This window comes from Sphaerodactylus townsendi, linkage group LG17 (assembly GCF_021028975.2).
Source record: "Sphaerodactylus townsendi isolate TG3544 linkage group LG17, MPM_Stown_v2.3, whole genome shotgun sequence".
NCBI classification, from domain to species: domain Eukaryota; kingdom Metazoa; phylum Chordata; class Lepidosauria; order Squamata; family Sphaerodactylidae; genus Sphaerodactylus; species Sphaerodactylus townsendi.
In genome coordinates this window covers 17663055-17679927 of record NC_059441.1, presented here as the reverse complement: position 1 = coordinate 17679927, position 16873 = coordinate 17663055, and the positions used below count along the sequence as shown (strand labels likewise).

General features: G+C 44.4%; 1 protein-coding gene across 1 annotated transcript in view; it reads left to right on the top strand.

Annotated features, from left to right (window-relative positions):
* Window positions 1-2529: 2529 nt before the first annotated feature.
* Window positions 2530-16873, top strand: part of ATP8B4 (ATPase phospholipid transporting 8B4 (putative)) — a 90687-nt gene continuing 76343 nt past the window's right edge. The window contains exons 1-8 of the mRNA XM_048519752.1: window positions 2530-2557; window positions 4336-4394; window positions 5404-5517; window positions 6840-6938; window positions 8484-8545; window positions 10978-11050; window positions 12220-12290; window positions 14158-14240. Coding sequence (XP_048375709.1) covers window positions 2530-2557; window positions 4336-4394; window positions 5404-5517; window positions 6840-6938; window positions 8484-8545; window positions 10978-11050; window positions 12220-12290; window positions 14158-14240 — 589 coding nt within the window. The remainder of the gene's footprint in view (window positions 2558-4335; window positions 4395-5403; window positions 5518-6839; window positions 6939-8483; window positions 8546-10977; window positions 11051-12219; window positions 12291-14157; window positions 14241-16873) is intronic.

The window sequence follows — 16873 nt, the reverse complement described above, 5'->3', positions numbered from 1 at the left end:
GCATCTGGTGGTGGTGTTGAAAGGGCAGGGTAGGCTTAAAAGCATCTCTGAAATTGAACATGTTTGTTTTCCTTGCAGGGCTGCTTTGAAGCTGATTTTATATGTGGACAATTAGTGCCTGCTGTGCAGGGACGTTTTTGGGCATCACTGAGCTGTTGCGTATGAAACTCTTCGAACAATTGGAATAGGCTCATAGAATCAAAGTTGGAAGAGACTCCAAGGGCCATCAAGTCCAATCCCCCTGCCATGCAGGAACATGCAATCAAAGCACTCCCGACATATGTTCGTCCAGCCTCTGTTTAAAAACCTCCAAAGCAGCAATTTAGAAAAATTCGCAAGGTTATGCAGTTGCAAACTTAATGTGGTTGAAACCCTGACTCACCAACTCTTGCACTGCACCAGATTTGATAACATCAGATCTAAATATTCCAACTTACATTTTTTTATTCCAATCTGGGCTGCCTGATCTGCCTAGGTTATCTCTATTGTTAAACAACTCGGACCCCGGTCTTTGTGAAGAGATCACCAATTTCATTACGGAGATAGTTGAGAGTTCCCAGTAGAACGTATTTGTGGTGCTTCCTGTGGGGCCTTTTAACTATCATGTATTCACGCAATTGTTCCCGATTTATGTAACTCTTTCTGACTATGCCAATAAAGGCTTATGTGTGTTATGTAAAACCTCCAAAGAAGGAGGCTCCACAATTCTCTGAGGCAGTGAATTCCACTGTCGGACAGCCCCGATGGTCACAAAGTTCTTCCTAATGTTTAGGTGGAATGTCTTTTCCTGCACCTTGAATCCATTACTCCGTGTCCTAGTCTCTGAGGCAGCAGAAAACCAGCCTGCTCCCTCTTCGACAAGGTATCCCTTCAAATATTTAAACATAGCTATCATGCCCCCCCCTTAGCCTACTCTTCTCCAGAATGAACAGCCCCAGCTCCCTAAGCCTCTCTTCGTAGGGCTGTCTAAATGGCATCTCTTTATCTGTTTATGGAATTGAAAAAAAAAAATTCTTGGTCAGTAGAGTTGCCAACCTTGGGATCTCCTCCCAATTCTGGGCGTTTTCCCACTTACCTTCTGCCCCGCGCTACTGTAGCCAAGTAGCGCAGGGTCCCCTGGCACTCCCCACTACAGGGGCGGCGACAGCGCAGCTGCCCCAACGCTGCCGCTGTCGTGCCCCCTCAGCGCGCGTCATTCCTGGCACTCTTCAAAACGGCGCCTTTTGATGACCCCGCGCATGTTTGTTGAGGAAGTGGGGAAGCCCGGGCACGTGCCAGAAATGGCGCGCACTGAGAGTAGCGCGTGGCATAGGGGGCTATGAGTAAGTGGGGAAACACTCACAGTTGATTTCCAGATGATCAAAATCAGTTTCCCTGGAGAAAACGGCTGCTTTGGAGGGTGGACTCTATGACATTGTACCTTGCTGAGGTCCCGCCTCTCATTAAACCCCGCCTTCCTCAGGCTCTACCCCCCCCAAATCTCCAGGTGTTTCCCAGACCAGAGAGCTGGCAATCCTGTTGGTCAGGGCTCTGCCAGCATATGTGGAATAATCAAATACAGATGTTGCATCTAGTTCTGACCACTAATGCTTTCAGTTTTAATGGTACAAATGATAGGGACTGTGAGGTTCTGTTCTAAAGCAAAAGTAGTGGTCATAAAACTGCCATAAAACAATAATCTAGATCCGTGGTGGCGAACCTTTGGCACTCCAGATGTTATGGACTACAATTCCCATCAGCCCCTTCCAGCATGGCCAATTGGCCATGCTGGAAGGGGCTGGTGGGAATTGTAGTCCATAACATCTGGAGTGCCAAAGGTTCGCCACCACGGATCTAGATATTTAATTAAAACACTTTGTAAGATTCCCTGACGGCAATTTAAAACAATCAAAATCATTTGCCCACATAGAATCCCCATTTCGCCCACTTGTATAAATCTTATTTGGGCGGAAAAAGGGGTGTAAGTTTTGGGACCAACATAAATTCACAGAGGTCCAGATCAACTTTGGTTGTAAGCTTGGTGGAAGACCTTAGTCTTACATGGTTATCCCACAGAGCCCTGATTTCCACCAGCAGTGACTTCCACCACATGGAGGCCAGCTGTGTGCCCCTGGGGCTGGGGATTACCAGGAGATTGCTATTGGAGGAGCAAAGGGTCCTCTGTGGGCAATATGGGGAAATTTGGGGGATTTGATTGCAGACCACTTTACATAGTAGGTATGGGGGTCCCCCCATCAGAATGGTCCTGCAGAACCCCCAACTTATTGTTGTGTTCTGCATGAAAGTAACCCATTAATTTTTATTTACAAATAGAAATGGCTATTCAAGATCTGGTTGTTGGAAAGGACTGTAACACTATGTATTTCATCCAGTGCAGCCAAATGCTTCTCTGCTACCTCTTTGTGTTGACCAGCAGCTGGGATGCTGTGCCTTGTTCTCTTCTTGTTATCTGTATTGTTGTAATTATGTATTTTCTTCATTATTTCAGTTCTGCTATTGGGACCTGGTGACAAATAACCTGATGTTATCATGCCCTGCCCAAAGAAGAAGTTATTAGGTATGTAATTGTTGGACTGTCAAAGGCTTTCATGGCCAGAATTAACCGGCTATTGTGGATTTTCCAGAATGTGTGGCCATGGTCTGGTAGATCCATTAATTGCTTTGGTGTAGTCTTACACCAGCGGAGACAGCGTGTCGTTTCGGCAGGGGAGAGATGCAGGGGGCAACTCTGCCGTCCCGTTTCTCCCCAAGCCCTTTTATTGACAGTTTACAAGAGGAAAAACAAACAAGGCAGGCAGGGGTTTGCAGCACGTGGATACAAGACAATGAACAGGGCAAAGGGCGCAGGGGGATTTGGGCAGGGGATTTGGCAATTGCACGTACACATTGGAGCCAGGAGGTCTTGCAACCTCAGCGGTTTCTCCGAATCCACATTTTGGAAGGAGAGGTCAGTCGCGGGAGTGTGAGATACCCTTTTCCGGGGGTGTGCCCACCGTACTCGAGCGTCTCCCAGGCACTCATGCCCTCCAACATCTTGGCATGTACGTGTATCTGAATGGAATACTTCATAGGCCTGTGGTAAGCTGAGCTCCGCAGTCAAAGCTCTGCTCAACACCTGAGTTCGATCCTGACCGAAGTCAGTTTCAGGTAGCTGACTGAAGGTTGGCTCAACCTCCTATCCTTCCAAGGTGGGTGAAATGAGTACCCAGCTAGCTGGGGCTAAAGTATAGATGACTGGGGAAAGCGATGACAAACCAGCCCATAAAACATAGTCTGTCCAGTAAATGTAATGATGTCATATCACCCCGTGGGTCAGTAATGATGGGCGCTTGCACAAGAGATATGTTCAAAGGAATGGTTGGACAATGATGGCAATTTGGGCCAGAATAAGAGAGTGATCAAGCGCAAAACAAGCAGAAGAAATGTCCAGCAGTGGTGGTGTCCAGCAGTGTCCGCTACTATTGCCAAGTTTGGTTATGTGTGACAATGTCAGTTTCATGTCAGTTTCCTACAATATTTTCCCCAAAAATGGAACCTAGGTTGACCCTTTTTTTCTTCTCCACCAGCTTCGTAGCTTCTCTTATCTCTGAACCTGTAACTTACACAGGGAGTCGGGACATCTCAGGGGTGGAGTTTGACTGCAAGCCGTCGTAGGGAACACCTTTAAAGCTGAGATTTCAGGGAAGATCCTGACCTTGCAAAAATGCAATTTTACACAGTGAAAATCCAGTTACCTAAAGCAGGGTTACACTAGTGACTAGCCAGATGGCAGACATTTGTGCTATGTGATAAATATGGTTGGAACAGGCAATAGGATGTGAAGAGAAGAGTCCCAACTTAAATTTCTTTAAGTTATTCTTTCTAGTTTCTGTTATGGCTCTTATCCATGTCTGCAATATATATATGTTAACATATAATACCTTAGATGTTTAGATAAGTTAGAACACATTTATAATTATAGGTAAATGAATATGAATAACTGCATATACACCTTGTAGTTGGGTGAACTGTGTTGATATATGTTTATGCATGTTTACTTGTGAGTATAGCCAAATATATATATATATATATGAATGACATTCATGCAGCATTGGTATGCATCATAATTCCATATTTCGTGCAATTTACCTGACTTCTTCGTTCTACACTGATACAATATATATATCAAGTGCACCAATATTGCAATGGCTCAACAATGCATGGATGAATAATAAAAACATCCAAGTCATTGAAAAGTGACCATATGAAGTATTTTATTGCTATTTTTAAAAGGGGCAATGAATTGGCTTTTATGTGAATGATGAATATCTGACTTTGCGTGTGTTAATATTTCAGAGGAGAAGCGGAGAGTGAAAGCCAACAGCCGTGAATACAACGACCAGTTTCACTATGCGGTGAGTACGTTAAAGTTCTGACCGATGGGGACCCCACACAGTATTCTCATTGGGTTATCTGGATTGCTCCCAACAACGTGATTAATAAGTGTTCAGAACAAGTGAGGTTTATTCTAAGACTTCTGTGACAACCTTTTATCTTTTAAAAATTTAGGTGAGTTTTTCTATCAAAAGCAGCAACATGCTTTTCCAATTTTGCAAGTGTGCTTAATTTTATTAGGAATTATTTGAACATCGGGAATTTCGTAACACTGGAAAGAGGAAAAAGTTAGGCTGATTCATGAAAGAAACTTTGTATGTGCCATACAAAGGAAGCAAAGGTGAGGAACTGCTGGTGTGAATTAGGTGTATTTCAGCGATTGTGACAGAAGACTCCCAAAGAAATCAGAGAACGCTTGGAAACAAACACGCCAGTGAGGGGATACTGACAAGTAGGAACAAATATCTTTAACCTAAGTGCTAAAACTTTCAAAAGTCCTGGAATTTCACAATTAATCTACCCCGTGCCATTTATAAAAGGTCAGGAACAATAATCAAAAAGACACATTGAAATGATGAATGGGATCCAGGTACCATTTGCCAAGCTTGGATTCTTTGTATATTATTCAGCAACTGATTTGAGTTTTTACATTAATCATGTTTTTGGGTTTTTTTCCCCGAGTTGAGAAACACTCGGGAATAAAAAACAAATGAATGCGGCACGTTCAACCATTAGCCTCGGCTAAGCCCTAATTGGACCTGAAATGTAACTTGGAGTTCCCCAGATAGTGGATTTGTACTAGTTTAAAGTTTAGTAATTTGGGTTTAAAGTGTGCAATACATAGAATCCAATAGTTGTTGCTTTAGGTAAGTGTCTTGGCAACGCTGCCACATTTAGCAGCATTATAAAAGAAAAGGCATACTGTGAATTGCTATGGCACTGATTCCATTGCTCTGACTTTCCTGTTTAATGTATCTATTTTTGTTCCCGCATGCTAACTCGTACTGAATGTTTTCCTTATTGTTTCAGAACAATCGTATCCGGACATCCAAGTACACTGTCTTAACTTTTCTACCCATGAACTTGTTTGAGCAGTTCCAGCGAGTTGCAAACGCCTACTTTGCTGTCCTCCTGATTCTAGAGGTAATATTTAATGATAAAAGAGGGGAGAAAAGCATTGTTTGTCAATGGCTCGTTATGCACGGAACGCTTATGTCGAAACTGTTCTCTGCATAGTGGGCTCGTCGTGGTCTCTCCCCTCATTTCTCTATTTACACATGAGGAGGCAGCCTACAGCATGCCGTGAAATTTGTGTGCTAAACTCTGCTGGGTCTGTACTTCTCCAAGTTCTCTTAACTCCGCCCATCAAAGCCTTAAAGGCGCAGGTATTTTCTCCCCCACTCCCTTCTCCACACACGCACACTTTCTGCTGCCATCGCAAGAGAAGAGATTTGTTTTAAAGCAGAGTCTTGCCTGAAATAAATTTTTTAAAGCCCTTACAGCCATCAGGAAGGGCAGGAGCAGAGCAGGGGAGGTGCCTGCCTGCCCTGTTCCTTGCAAAACACTCTTTGTATCGAAAGATCAATCTCTCGATCTCTCAATATGCACACTTTGGAGAAGCAGGAAGGAGCCGGCAGCATGGAGAGCGGGGAAATTGGAAAGGCTCTGGGTACCTGGCAACTGAGAGTGTGCTGGTGGAGTAGAGACTGAACACAGACGTTAGACAGAGATTGGGGTGTGTGTGTTTCTCCCTGCCTCTGCCACTATACATGCGAGGGACCGATCTATCAATCTCTTGATCAGTGCACTTAGATAAGCAGGAAGGAGCTGACAGCATGAAAGGAAGGGGATGAGAGGGAAGGCATACAAAGCACTGCGAGGGAGTTGGAAGGCGGGCCATGGGCAGAGGGAAGAGGTCTGGGGCAAAGCAGTGCCCACTGGCAAATCTGTTCCACTCCGGCAGCGGATCAAAATTTAAATCACGCTATAAGTGGTTTCGCTTGCCGTGAAGAGAGCGGAAAGTGAAAGCGGGGCTCCAGAAAATACATCCGCACAAGAAATCTTGCTGCAGCAAACACTGGCCTCCGCTACACAGCAAAGACTTTGTGCCTAATTGGCCATTACCTCTGTCTTCGTCAGCCTGCAGTACATCAGAAAGAGCGCTCTTTTATCCTCAAGCTGATTTCCTTTATGGTTTTATTGTTTGTTTGTTGACGTTAATGCATATGTTTTCCATTTTGAAACCATCCAGACGTTGTAGTACACCTTAATTTTTCTTACCAGTGTAGGGCAAGTTATGTTTTTTTCAGTGAACTTGCTGAAGATCCAAGGATTTATTTTAGTAGGCCTAACAATGTGGCAACCGCTTAGAATGCCAGTTGGAGTTCTCATCCAACCCAGCAGCCCAGCTTCTGTATTCAGCGTCCAGCCATGAATCCCATGAAAAGTATAAATTTCTCTTTCAGCTGATCCCTGAGATATCCTCCTTATCTTGGGTGACCACCGTCGTCCCTTTAGTGCTGGTTCTGAGCATTACAGCTGTCAAGGATGCCTCAGATGACTATGTAAGTCTCCTATGAGAACGTACCCAGCGTACACTCTTCTTTGCAAACCAGGCCCTTCATAATGCTGCGTTCTAGCTGATACTTCGTGTTGGTTCCCTTATGGATGGCGAAAAAACTTCTGGAAGCGAAATACCGTCTAGAACAGGGGTAGGGAACCTGCGGCTCTCCAGATGTTCAGGAACTACAATTCCCATCAGCCTCTGTCAGCATGGCCAATTGGCCATGCTGGTAGGGGCTGATGGGAATTGTAGTTCCTGAACATCTGGAGAGCCGCAGGTTCCCTACCCCTGGTCTAGAAAATGAGCCAGAAAGGCCAGCAGGGTTTAGTGATTTGTGTTTCAGGCTAGACCTGTGTTCAGAGGCGTATCCAGGGAAAACGTAGCCCTGTGCAAAATCTGAGTTTGCGGCCGCCCTCCCCCACCACGACCAAACAACTTTTTTTGCACCAGGTCTTGAAGTCAGTGTATGGACCTGGGGGGAAGGAAGAGGGGCGTGGGGGGCGATTTTTCACCACCCACGTGACTAAATGGCCACAACCTGGGGACATTTGGCCCCCATATGTTCCCCTGGGCGGTACGCCCCTGCCTGTGTTGAGATCTCCACTTTGTCAGATTCTCGAACGTGGAAATAACAGAGACCGTAGGAAAGTCCAAAAGCAGTTTATTCCAGGTGATGCGAAGAGTAACATTGTATAGCAGGATCTGAGCTAGAGAGAGCTCAGATCCAGGACTTATATCTTTTAATCCCTCCCGGTTTGCCCCACACCAAATGTCCATTACAGTTTCTACTACAAAGCTACAAAGAACCTGGGAACCTTTCACACCTCTTTGAAGATGGGCTGGCGCCAGGAGATTGCTAACTGGAGATTGTTAGGAAGGGAAGAGGGAAATAGGAAAACAATTGCAAATCACACACAGCAAGACATCAAGATACTGACAGGCATGGTCCTGACACACTTAGCCCTGAGAGCTCACTGGTTGATGTTTACTTACTCCCTTGTTCTCAGCCTAAACTATACTCTGTTTCTCATAAAGATGTTGCTAGATTGTATATTCCTCCACCACAGAACAAAGCATGCCATACCTCATTTGTTATAGGCTAGTGGATCCTAGTGCCTACATATCCCTGCTTCCCTCATCCATTTGAAAGTAAAAATATATTTTGGCAAAAATTTTTGGCAAAATTTTGTAGGAAAGTACCATGTTTAATAATTCACAAAATAATCGTTTGACAGAGGCAGTGCATAGACAATTCTCATATTCATTTGGGACTATGTTCTAACGCAAAAGCATGCAATTTTCTCGACTGCTGCACCTTCACTAACATCTTTCTGTGAAACAGAGTATATCTTGCAGGGTTGTTGTGAGGATATGGTGGATGAGGGGAGCCACTGGATAATCCGTTCCACTTGAAAGGAGGGATAAAAATCTGAACAGCACAAAATTACAAGTGGAGTCCAAAGAGGAGCTCATTTTTGCTCCGAGTGTTATTTCTTTTTAAGTTTGGGAACTAGTTGCTAAATTGTGTGTTTGTTTCTGCTTCTAGTTTCGTCACAAGAGCGACAAGCAGGTGAACCACCGGCAGGCTCAAGTGCTCATTGATGGCAAGTAAGAAGTGTTATTTGCAACTCTTAAATTTATTTACTTATTTATTTGTACTATATTTATACCCTTCCTTTGTCCCCCCATATGGTCCACCAAGGCAGCGATGGTCCAGTATACTGGATGAAACTCTTTTTTGCCACTATCCAGTCCTGGTAAACATGAAATGACCCAGAAATGGGTCATTTAAGGGTCATTTAAACATCAAACAATGTTCCCTGTAATTTTCCCCACCACTGAGCAGAACATTCCAACCACTGAGTGGAACTGTTGATGGTTTGAGCAAAATTTTAGAAGAAGAAAAAGAATTTGGATTTATACCCCACCTTTCTCTCCTGTAAGGAGACTTACAAGGTGGCTTGCAAACTCCTTTCCCTTCCTCTCCCCGCAACAGACACCTTGTGAGGCAGGTGGGGCTGAGAGAGTTCCGAGGAACTGTGACTAGCCCAAGGTGACCCAGCAGAAATGTAGGAGTGTGGAAAGACATCTGGTTCGCCAGATAAGCCTCTGCCACTAGGGAATCAAACCCAGTTCTCCAGATTAGAATCCACCTGCTCTTAACCACTACACCACACTGGCTCTCTTTAGGAACCATCAAGTGGCTGACAACACTATTTCCCTAATTTCTGAGGATGACTGTGTGTTCACAGTATTGGGTCTATGGCTCAGCTAATGATATCTGTGCCTGTTTATCTGTCAGTCTCTTAAAGGCAGCATTCTACAATTTGTCTATATAGAGGTAGACCCGTAAGTCTGTTTGTTGCTGTTCATATCTGTCTGTCTGTCTGTCTGTCTGTCTGTCTGTCTATCTATATATTGAGAGAAGGTCCTAGAAGCAAAGTGTTATTGTTTGCATCACTGAATCTGGGAAAGATGATCTTTTTTAAAATGGATTTTTTTAAATTTTTAGATTGTTTCAAACAGAATGTTTAGCAAAAAAAAGGGACCAGCGATTGTCTGAGGTTTAATTTGTTTGAAATGGGATTGCAGGTCGTGAAAGTAGTGTTAACATTCTACAGCTGTAACAAATGCAGACCTTTAGGGAAAAAATCATGTGTACAGCTGTGATGAGTCATTCTCCTTTTACTGTGTGAATTCTGTGTCATGTGCAAATGGGAAACTCTTGGGTTCATGGTTGGTGGCATGCTTACTGGAGAGCCAGAATTAACTGCGGATCCCTGTCAAGCACAAACGACGTGTAGAAGGTTCCCAGACTGCTTGAAAATGACTGTTGGGAACTTTAAGTATAGCAGTGACCCAGTTTGCTTTTTATGTGATCAGGAGACAATTGTGGGGTGCAGTGTAATATTTGTGGAATGCAGGGAATATATTTTTTTTACAAACGTATCAGAAAAATTGCTAGACCACTGATGACTCTGTTGTTGGTAGAATATTATCCCATCACAGTACATGTTTCTTTAAGAATGCAAGACTTTATAAACAACATTACAAAGCAATACAGCTCCCTACGGAAGGGAATCGCCTTGACCGGCCCTGGTACCAATGCCCAAGGCTGGCTTAGATTAGCCATTCAGAAATCCCAAGCGAGTATTTCATCTAATCGTCCTGAGCTAGGGAAGGTAAAGGGAGAGCAGAATGTTTGTTTGAATCTAGAAGAACCTAATTATGCTGTGCATTGAGTAACGTTACGGTGGATGCAGCTGCAAAACATACACAAAAGAAGAGTTTTTGTGTGTACCCAGGAAGGATGCTGTGGTGGTAGGAGGCATCTAATATCACTGAAAGCTTTTTTTTTTTTTAAAGCCAGTGATTGTTGTGAACGGTCTCTTGGGCCCATTCACTCTTAATTAATCATCTGCACTCAGTGGCGTAGTGGTTAAGAGCAGGTGCATTCTAATCTGGAGGAACCGAGTTTGATTCCCCGCTCTGCCGCTTGAGCTGTGGAGGCTTATCTGGGGAATTCAGATTAGCCTGTGCACTCCCACACACGCCAGCTGGGTGACCTTGGGCTAGTCACAGCTTCTCGGAGCTCTCTCAGCCCCACCCATCTCACAGGGTGTTTGTTGTGAAGGAGGAAGGGCAAGGAGATTGTAAACCCTTTTGAGGAGAGAAAGGGGGGATATAAAGGAGAGAAAGGGGGGATATAAATCCAAACTCTTCTTCTTCTTCTCGATTTGTCTTCCAGGAGCATCACAAAAAAAAGTGCCAATCACCCTGTCCTATCCTAGCTAATGTTCAGAATGTCCTGTTTCCACCTCTTCTTACTGTAATAGATGAAACCATCATATGGCTGGGGTCATGGTGAACTCTTCACCTTCTGAAGCACTCCTAGTCATAGAATCAGAAATGTGGAAGGGGCACACAGGTCATCTAGTCCTGCTCCGTGATTTCAGCAAGGAATGAATGGATTACTGATGACAGCATCTGTAGCAGAAACATTAAAACACATAATGTGTCCTTTCTTTCCCTGATTGTAGGTTGCAGAATGAACAGTGGATGAATGTCAGAGCTGGAGACATCATTAAATTGGAAAACCACCAGTTTGTTGTTGTAAGTAACTTAAATCTTCATTATCATAGACAAATGTGCCCTGTGTCGCTGCTGGTCTGCCTTGCATAGAGTCATAATGCTAACAGTCTCTTGAATAAAATATTGGTGTAGTGGTTAACAGGAGGATTCTAATCTGGAGAACCAGGTTTGATTCTCCACTCCTCCACCTGAGTGGCAGAGGCTTGTCTGGTGAATCAGATGTGTTTCCGCACTTTTACATTCCTGGCAGTGGTGGGATCCAAAAATTTTAATAAGAGGTTCCGATGGTGGTGGGATTTAAACAGTGGCGCCGCTGCAAACAGTGGCGCCACTTCTAGAGAAGTGGTGAGAACTGGTTGGATCCCACCTCTGCTGCTAGGTGACCTTGGGCTGGTTACAGTTCTTCGGAACTCTCTCATCCCCACCTACCTCACAAGGTGTCTGTTGTGGGGAGAGGAAGGGAAAGGAGTTTGTAAGTCACCTTGAATTTCCTTACAGGAGAGAAAAGTTGGATATAAATCCAAACTCTTCTTCTGTGTCACTGATGATTTGCCTTGCGTATAGTTATAACTGAAACTGGTCCAGAATGCGGCGGCACAACTTCTGGTGGGTGGTTCTTTTCGAGATCATATCATCCCCATGTTGCGCTGACTACACTGGCTCCCAGTGTAATTCCGGATCATTTTCAAGGTGTTGGTGTTAACCTTTAAGTCCCTTCATGGCCAGGGGCCCTCATACTTTCATGACCGTCTCACCCTATATGTCCCAGGTATACCTCTGCGATTGGCAGAGGCTAACTTACTGACAGTCCCTCGGCCCTCTATGTTGTGACTGGCCTCTACCCTGCACCTGCATCTGTGGCTGGCATCTTCAGAGGGTATCACAGAGGGAAGTCTGTTACTTCTTGTGTGTAACAGACTTCCCTCTGTGATACACCTCTGAAGATGCCAGCCACAGATGCAGGCGAAACGTTAGGAACAAGATCCACCAGACCACGGCCACACAGCTAGAAATCCTACCACAAGCAGTTGTATACAGAGTATTTAGCTCCCTGGAGTTTTCAGTTCATAGAATGAGACTGGAGTTTTCAGTTCATAGATATAACTTGCAGGGCAGTCTTCCCTCAGGTTATCTCTTGTTTTAAAACTTAAGTATAGTCTCCTTTTCTTTAATGTTCCCTTCTTTGGTAGGCTGACTTGTTACTTCTTTCGAGCAGTGAACCTCACGGCCTCTGTTACATTGAAACTGCTGAGCTTGATGGGTACGTTTCCAACGAGTTTTTATCTTTGAAATTAGCCAGGGCTGCAAAAGGTTGCAACTGGGAAATGAGGAAAGCTCCGAATAGGGATGCCGATCTCTACGGCAGCTGTAATGTGAAGTCTTGAACTGCATGTGATCAGTGGCAGGTTAACAAAAATCATCAGAAGACCTCAGCAAAAGAACATCAGAGTTGAGGTGCTACAACAGAAAAGTCCTTGTCCCCTGACGGTGACATCCCGCCTAACAGTAGCTTCATTCATGATTGAGATCCCGGATAAAAGTTAAACAAAAATCGTGATTTTAAAGTAGCTTAGCCCCAATGTGAGGCGGGAAGAACTTTTTTTTCTCTTTTACTTGAAATGTTTGGCACCTTTGCAGACGCTGTTTTCAAGTTAGGCTGCCTATTCAGATCTCTGGGGCGCACGGTACAGTGACTATGATGTGGTGTCTGAATAAAACCTGTGTCAAGGAATATGAGTACTGGATTTTTTTTAGAACACTAAATATTGCAAAATCCTTTGCCAGAATACAAATGTAATGTTCAGCTTAAAGTGCTCCGATTTGGCCCTCAACTATAAAGAGTTCTTTTAAGTGCCTCCCCAAAAAGACTTATTTTGATTCCCTCATTTCCCTGGTTGGTTGAAGCTACCATAAAATTACATTTAATTTCCTTTTGAAGTAAAAGAAACCTCTTGTTTACTGTGGTGTGAACGTCTTTCAACTGGCAAGGCTTTGCCATTCCTGTTGCGCTTAGTGACCTGTGCGCGGGGATGTTTGGATGGGAACGGCCTACATCAGATTTGTTGCTTCCTATCTTCAAAGCCTCAAAACAAACGATTGTCATGCAGCTGTTTTGCTTTTTACAACGCCAACTTTTAACCTCCCCTCCCAAGCCATTCTCCAATTTGGATGGCTCATGTTCAGCAGCGGCTAACATATGTCCCTGCCACACCAGTGATGTGCTCTGTGAAGACTGAACTAGTAATGGGTTGGCAACATAAAAAGGTGTTGCTAACAAGATCAGAACAGTGGTCCATCTAGTCCAGCATACTGTTTCACACAGTGGTCAGCCCTGGAACGCCAGAAAAAAAAGAATAGAATCTCTTTTGTCAGTCAGTCAGTGCCTTTTATTGGTATAAAAATCTCCCTTGACTCTCTCCCAGCACTGGTATTCAGATGTTTACTACCTCTGGATGTGGGGGTTCTCTTTAATAGTGTGGTGTAGTGGTTAAGATCAGGTGGATTCTAATCTGGAGAACCTGGTTTGATTCCCCACCCCTCCACCTGAGTGGCGAAGGCTTATCTGGTGAACCAGATGTGTTTCTGCACTCCTACATTCCTGCTGGGTGACCTTGGACCTTTGGAATTCTCTCAACCCCACCTACCTCATAAGGTGTCTGTTGTGGGAAGAGGAAGGGAAAGGAGCTTGTAAGCCACCTTGAGTCTCTTTACAGGAGAGAAAGGTGGGGTATAAATCGAAAATCCTCTTCCTCTTCCTCTTCCTCTTCCTCTTCCTCTTCCTCTTCCTCCTCCTCCTCCTCCTCCTCCTCCTCCTCCTACTACTACTACTACTACTACTACTACTACTACTACTACTACTACTACTACTACTATTATAGGAAAAGGCCAGTCTCTTTCCTGCCTTCCCTCAGTACATTATGTTGCCTTGGATTCTCCTCCACATCTTCTCCATAGACCACTTTAAACTGGAGTGAGACTGGCATATGAATCCCACATAGCTGCCCCATTTTCTCTTCATCAGTCCTGAAAGAAAACAAAAATGTCTCCCATGTGGGATTATGGGCAATGCAGAGTGGGGAAGGAGGCCAAGAGAGGTCTCTGTAATATTATTATTATTTATTTGACAGTGAAACCAATCTGAAAGTACGGCAAGCTTTACCAGTCACCTTTGGACTTGGAGCTGAGATTAGCAAACTTGCAAGATTTGATGGTAAGCATAGAATCATAATATCCCTGAGATGGAGAAGCAAAATGTTGTAAGCCAGTAAAAATGTCAAGTGTGGGTTTTTTTGTGTGGTGTTGAACGCATTCCTTCTGAGAAGATCCTTGTAAACGCTGTTTTAAATCTCCAGTATGATTAGTAGCAAATTGCCTTGGTTGTTCTTACCTTAGAGGAAGGAGTGTTTCTGGTTTTTCTAACTTAGCTTGATCAATATATCTAATTCGCAGTATGGCCCCCATCTGTGAGTATGGAAATCCAGAGAGTGGGACCATGAACATATAAGTCAGACTATTCTACAAACCTGAGAAAAGCCCCAGGTTTGCAGAAAAATCTGAACACTGGGGAAAAACTGACATTGTGGGGGTTAACGCTACCAAATAATAGAAGCAGTTTCTGTATCTTGTAAGAAATAAATGTGTCGGGTTTGCTGGGCAACTGAAACAGTCCACCCATCCTTCAACCTTGGTTTCTGTCAGTAAAACATGAGGAGAGGGGGCAGGGCCATTTCCTGGGCTGGTTCGACCTTAAGAAAAGACTTATCATGGTCAGGCCCAGCACCATCCACTGGGCAGCTTATTACCGCACAGGGGTGTACTGCCCAGGGGGACATATGGGGTCAAATGTCCCTGGGCTGCAGCCATTTAGTCACATGGGGGGGTGGAAAATCGCACCCCACACCCCTCCTCCTTCACCCTGGGTCCATACACTGACTTCAAGACCTGGTGCGGAGAAACATTGTTTGGTTGTGGTGGGGGAGGGTGGCCACCCATATGGGGGAGGCCCCCCCGGAAAACTCCGATTTTGCACCGGGCTACATTTTCCCTAGATTTGCCTCTGTTTCCCTAGATTTGCCTCTGTTCCCTAGATTTGCCTCTGTTGCATGACTTGCTCAAGTCTGGCTTCTCTCTGAGATGTCGCTCTGCAAGTCTTTGCTGTTCCTCTGCTTGTTTTTTGTTATATTCATTCTTATCTTTTCCTGTAGTCCATATGCTATCGCTCTTACTGGAACAACAGAATGGGGAGGGGTGGGTGGGTACCTTCGAAGCTAAACAGTGTCCGTTTTAAATACCATACTGTTTTGTAGAGGGCAGCTTGCAACCTTTTGTTGTTGATTTGCGTCGATCTATTTTTCTGTCATCTTTCTGGAAGCTATTAATATGTTGTTAAGTTTCTGTTGCAGAAATACTTAATACAGCTAGTGTTTGCTGTTCAGAAACTGAATTCTTCCAGATTGGGGAGGATTTACATTGTTTAGGCAAAAGGAAAAGCCAGGAAACTTTGAACGGTTGGGCCAAGTGATATTTTGGTTTTGCTGAAACAAATGGCATTTTTTCCACACAATGTGTGTGTTTTTTTTCTATACAAAAAAAGCACATAAATTATCATTGTAAGTAAATAGTCTATGAAGCCAACAAATGTTTGTTTAAAATAAAGGCTGGAATATTTATAGAGCCAATGTTCCACTAACAGCAGTGAATATAATGATGGGTATGCGTCAAAGAATTTCGATGTTAGCGTCCAGGCCTCTCTGAGATTTGAAAATATTCTTCTCATCTCTCTCTTTCCAGTCTATCTTTGGTTTTAAAAATCGCAGGGCAGTATTTGGAGACATTTCAACACTCCTGACGGAATGAACATTTGTACCCTCTCCTCCTTGACCTTCTTATTTCTCTATCGCCTCCTTGGATAGGGGCTTTGGTCTTGGTGCTCTTTAGTAAAGCATCAACCATGCTGACCGTTTTCTCCGAAAGCAGAGCCTGGATATCTTCTAGAATTACAGTTTATTCCCAGACACTTGCAAACAATTGTGAAAGTGGATTGGAGGTGCATTATTCAACATGTGTAGAAGGGGCCTAGAAGCTGCTACCCCTTGACCAACCAGTGAGACAGCAGTACTGAGAAATGCCAACTTAGTGGCATTTCCAGACAGTGAAGACAGTGATGGAGTGTATGTATGCACCTTGGTTGGTGTATGCCCTTCATTCATTACTTTTTTGCCCCCACCAGTTCGACCCCATTGCAGGTCCTACTTTGGGCGGTCGAATCCCCACTTGAAATTTGCATGCAGATCCAAACCTGTTCGTGTGAAATTGTGTCCTCTTCATCGAAGTTTCTCCCTCCCCACCGCAGCGAGCGCACAGCAGACACACCCAGTTGCAGAACTCTTAGCAATCCCCACTACCAGGCGAGCTCGCTTTGTCGGTCTCCCCTGATTGGCTGGCATGCCTTGATGGGGCGGGACCTTTTCCCATTGCGGAAACGCACATTGTAGGGGCGTGATTAAAAAAAACCAACGTGTAAAAGTTTAACATTTAACTGTGCAAACAGTTAATCGTTACCTGTGTAAACCATTAATGATTCAAAGTTACACGTTTGACTGTTTAACGTTTGTGTCCCCTTCTGCTGGCCGATCGCAAAAGGGGAAACAAAACTAAGGAAAGGCTGCGCGTGCATCGCAGTGCTGATTGGTTGCCTAAATTCCGTCAGGGTTTCAACCCTCATCCCTCCCCTCGGATCAGCTCTGAACTGTGTTAATGGGGTCTATGCCACTTGCAACCAGGTCTTGCTGGAACGCGGATTAACAGGGAGAACAAACGCCAGAAACTGAATCTGCCACGCAA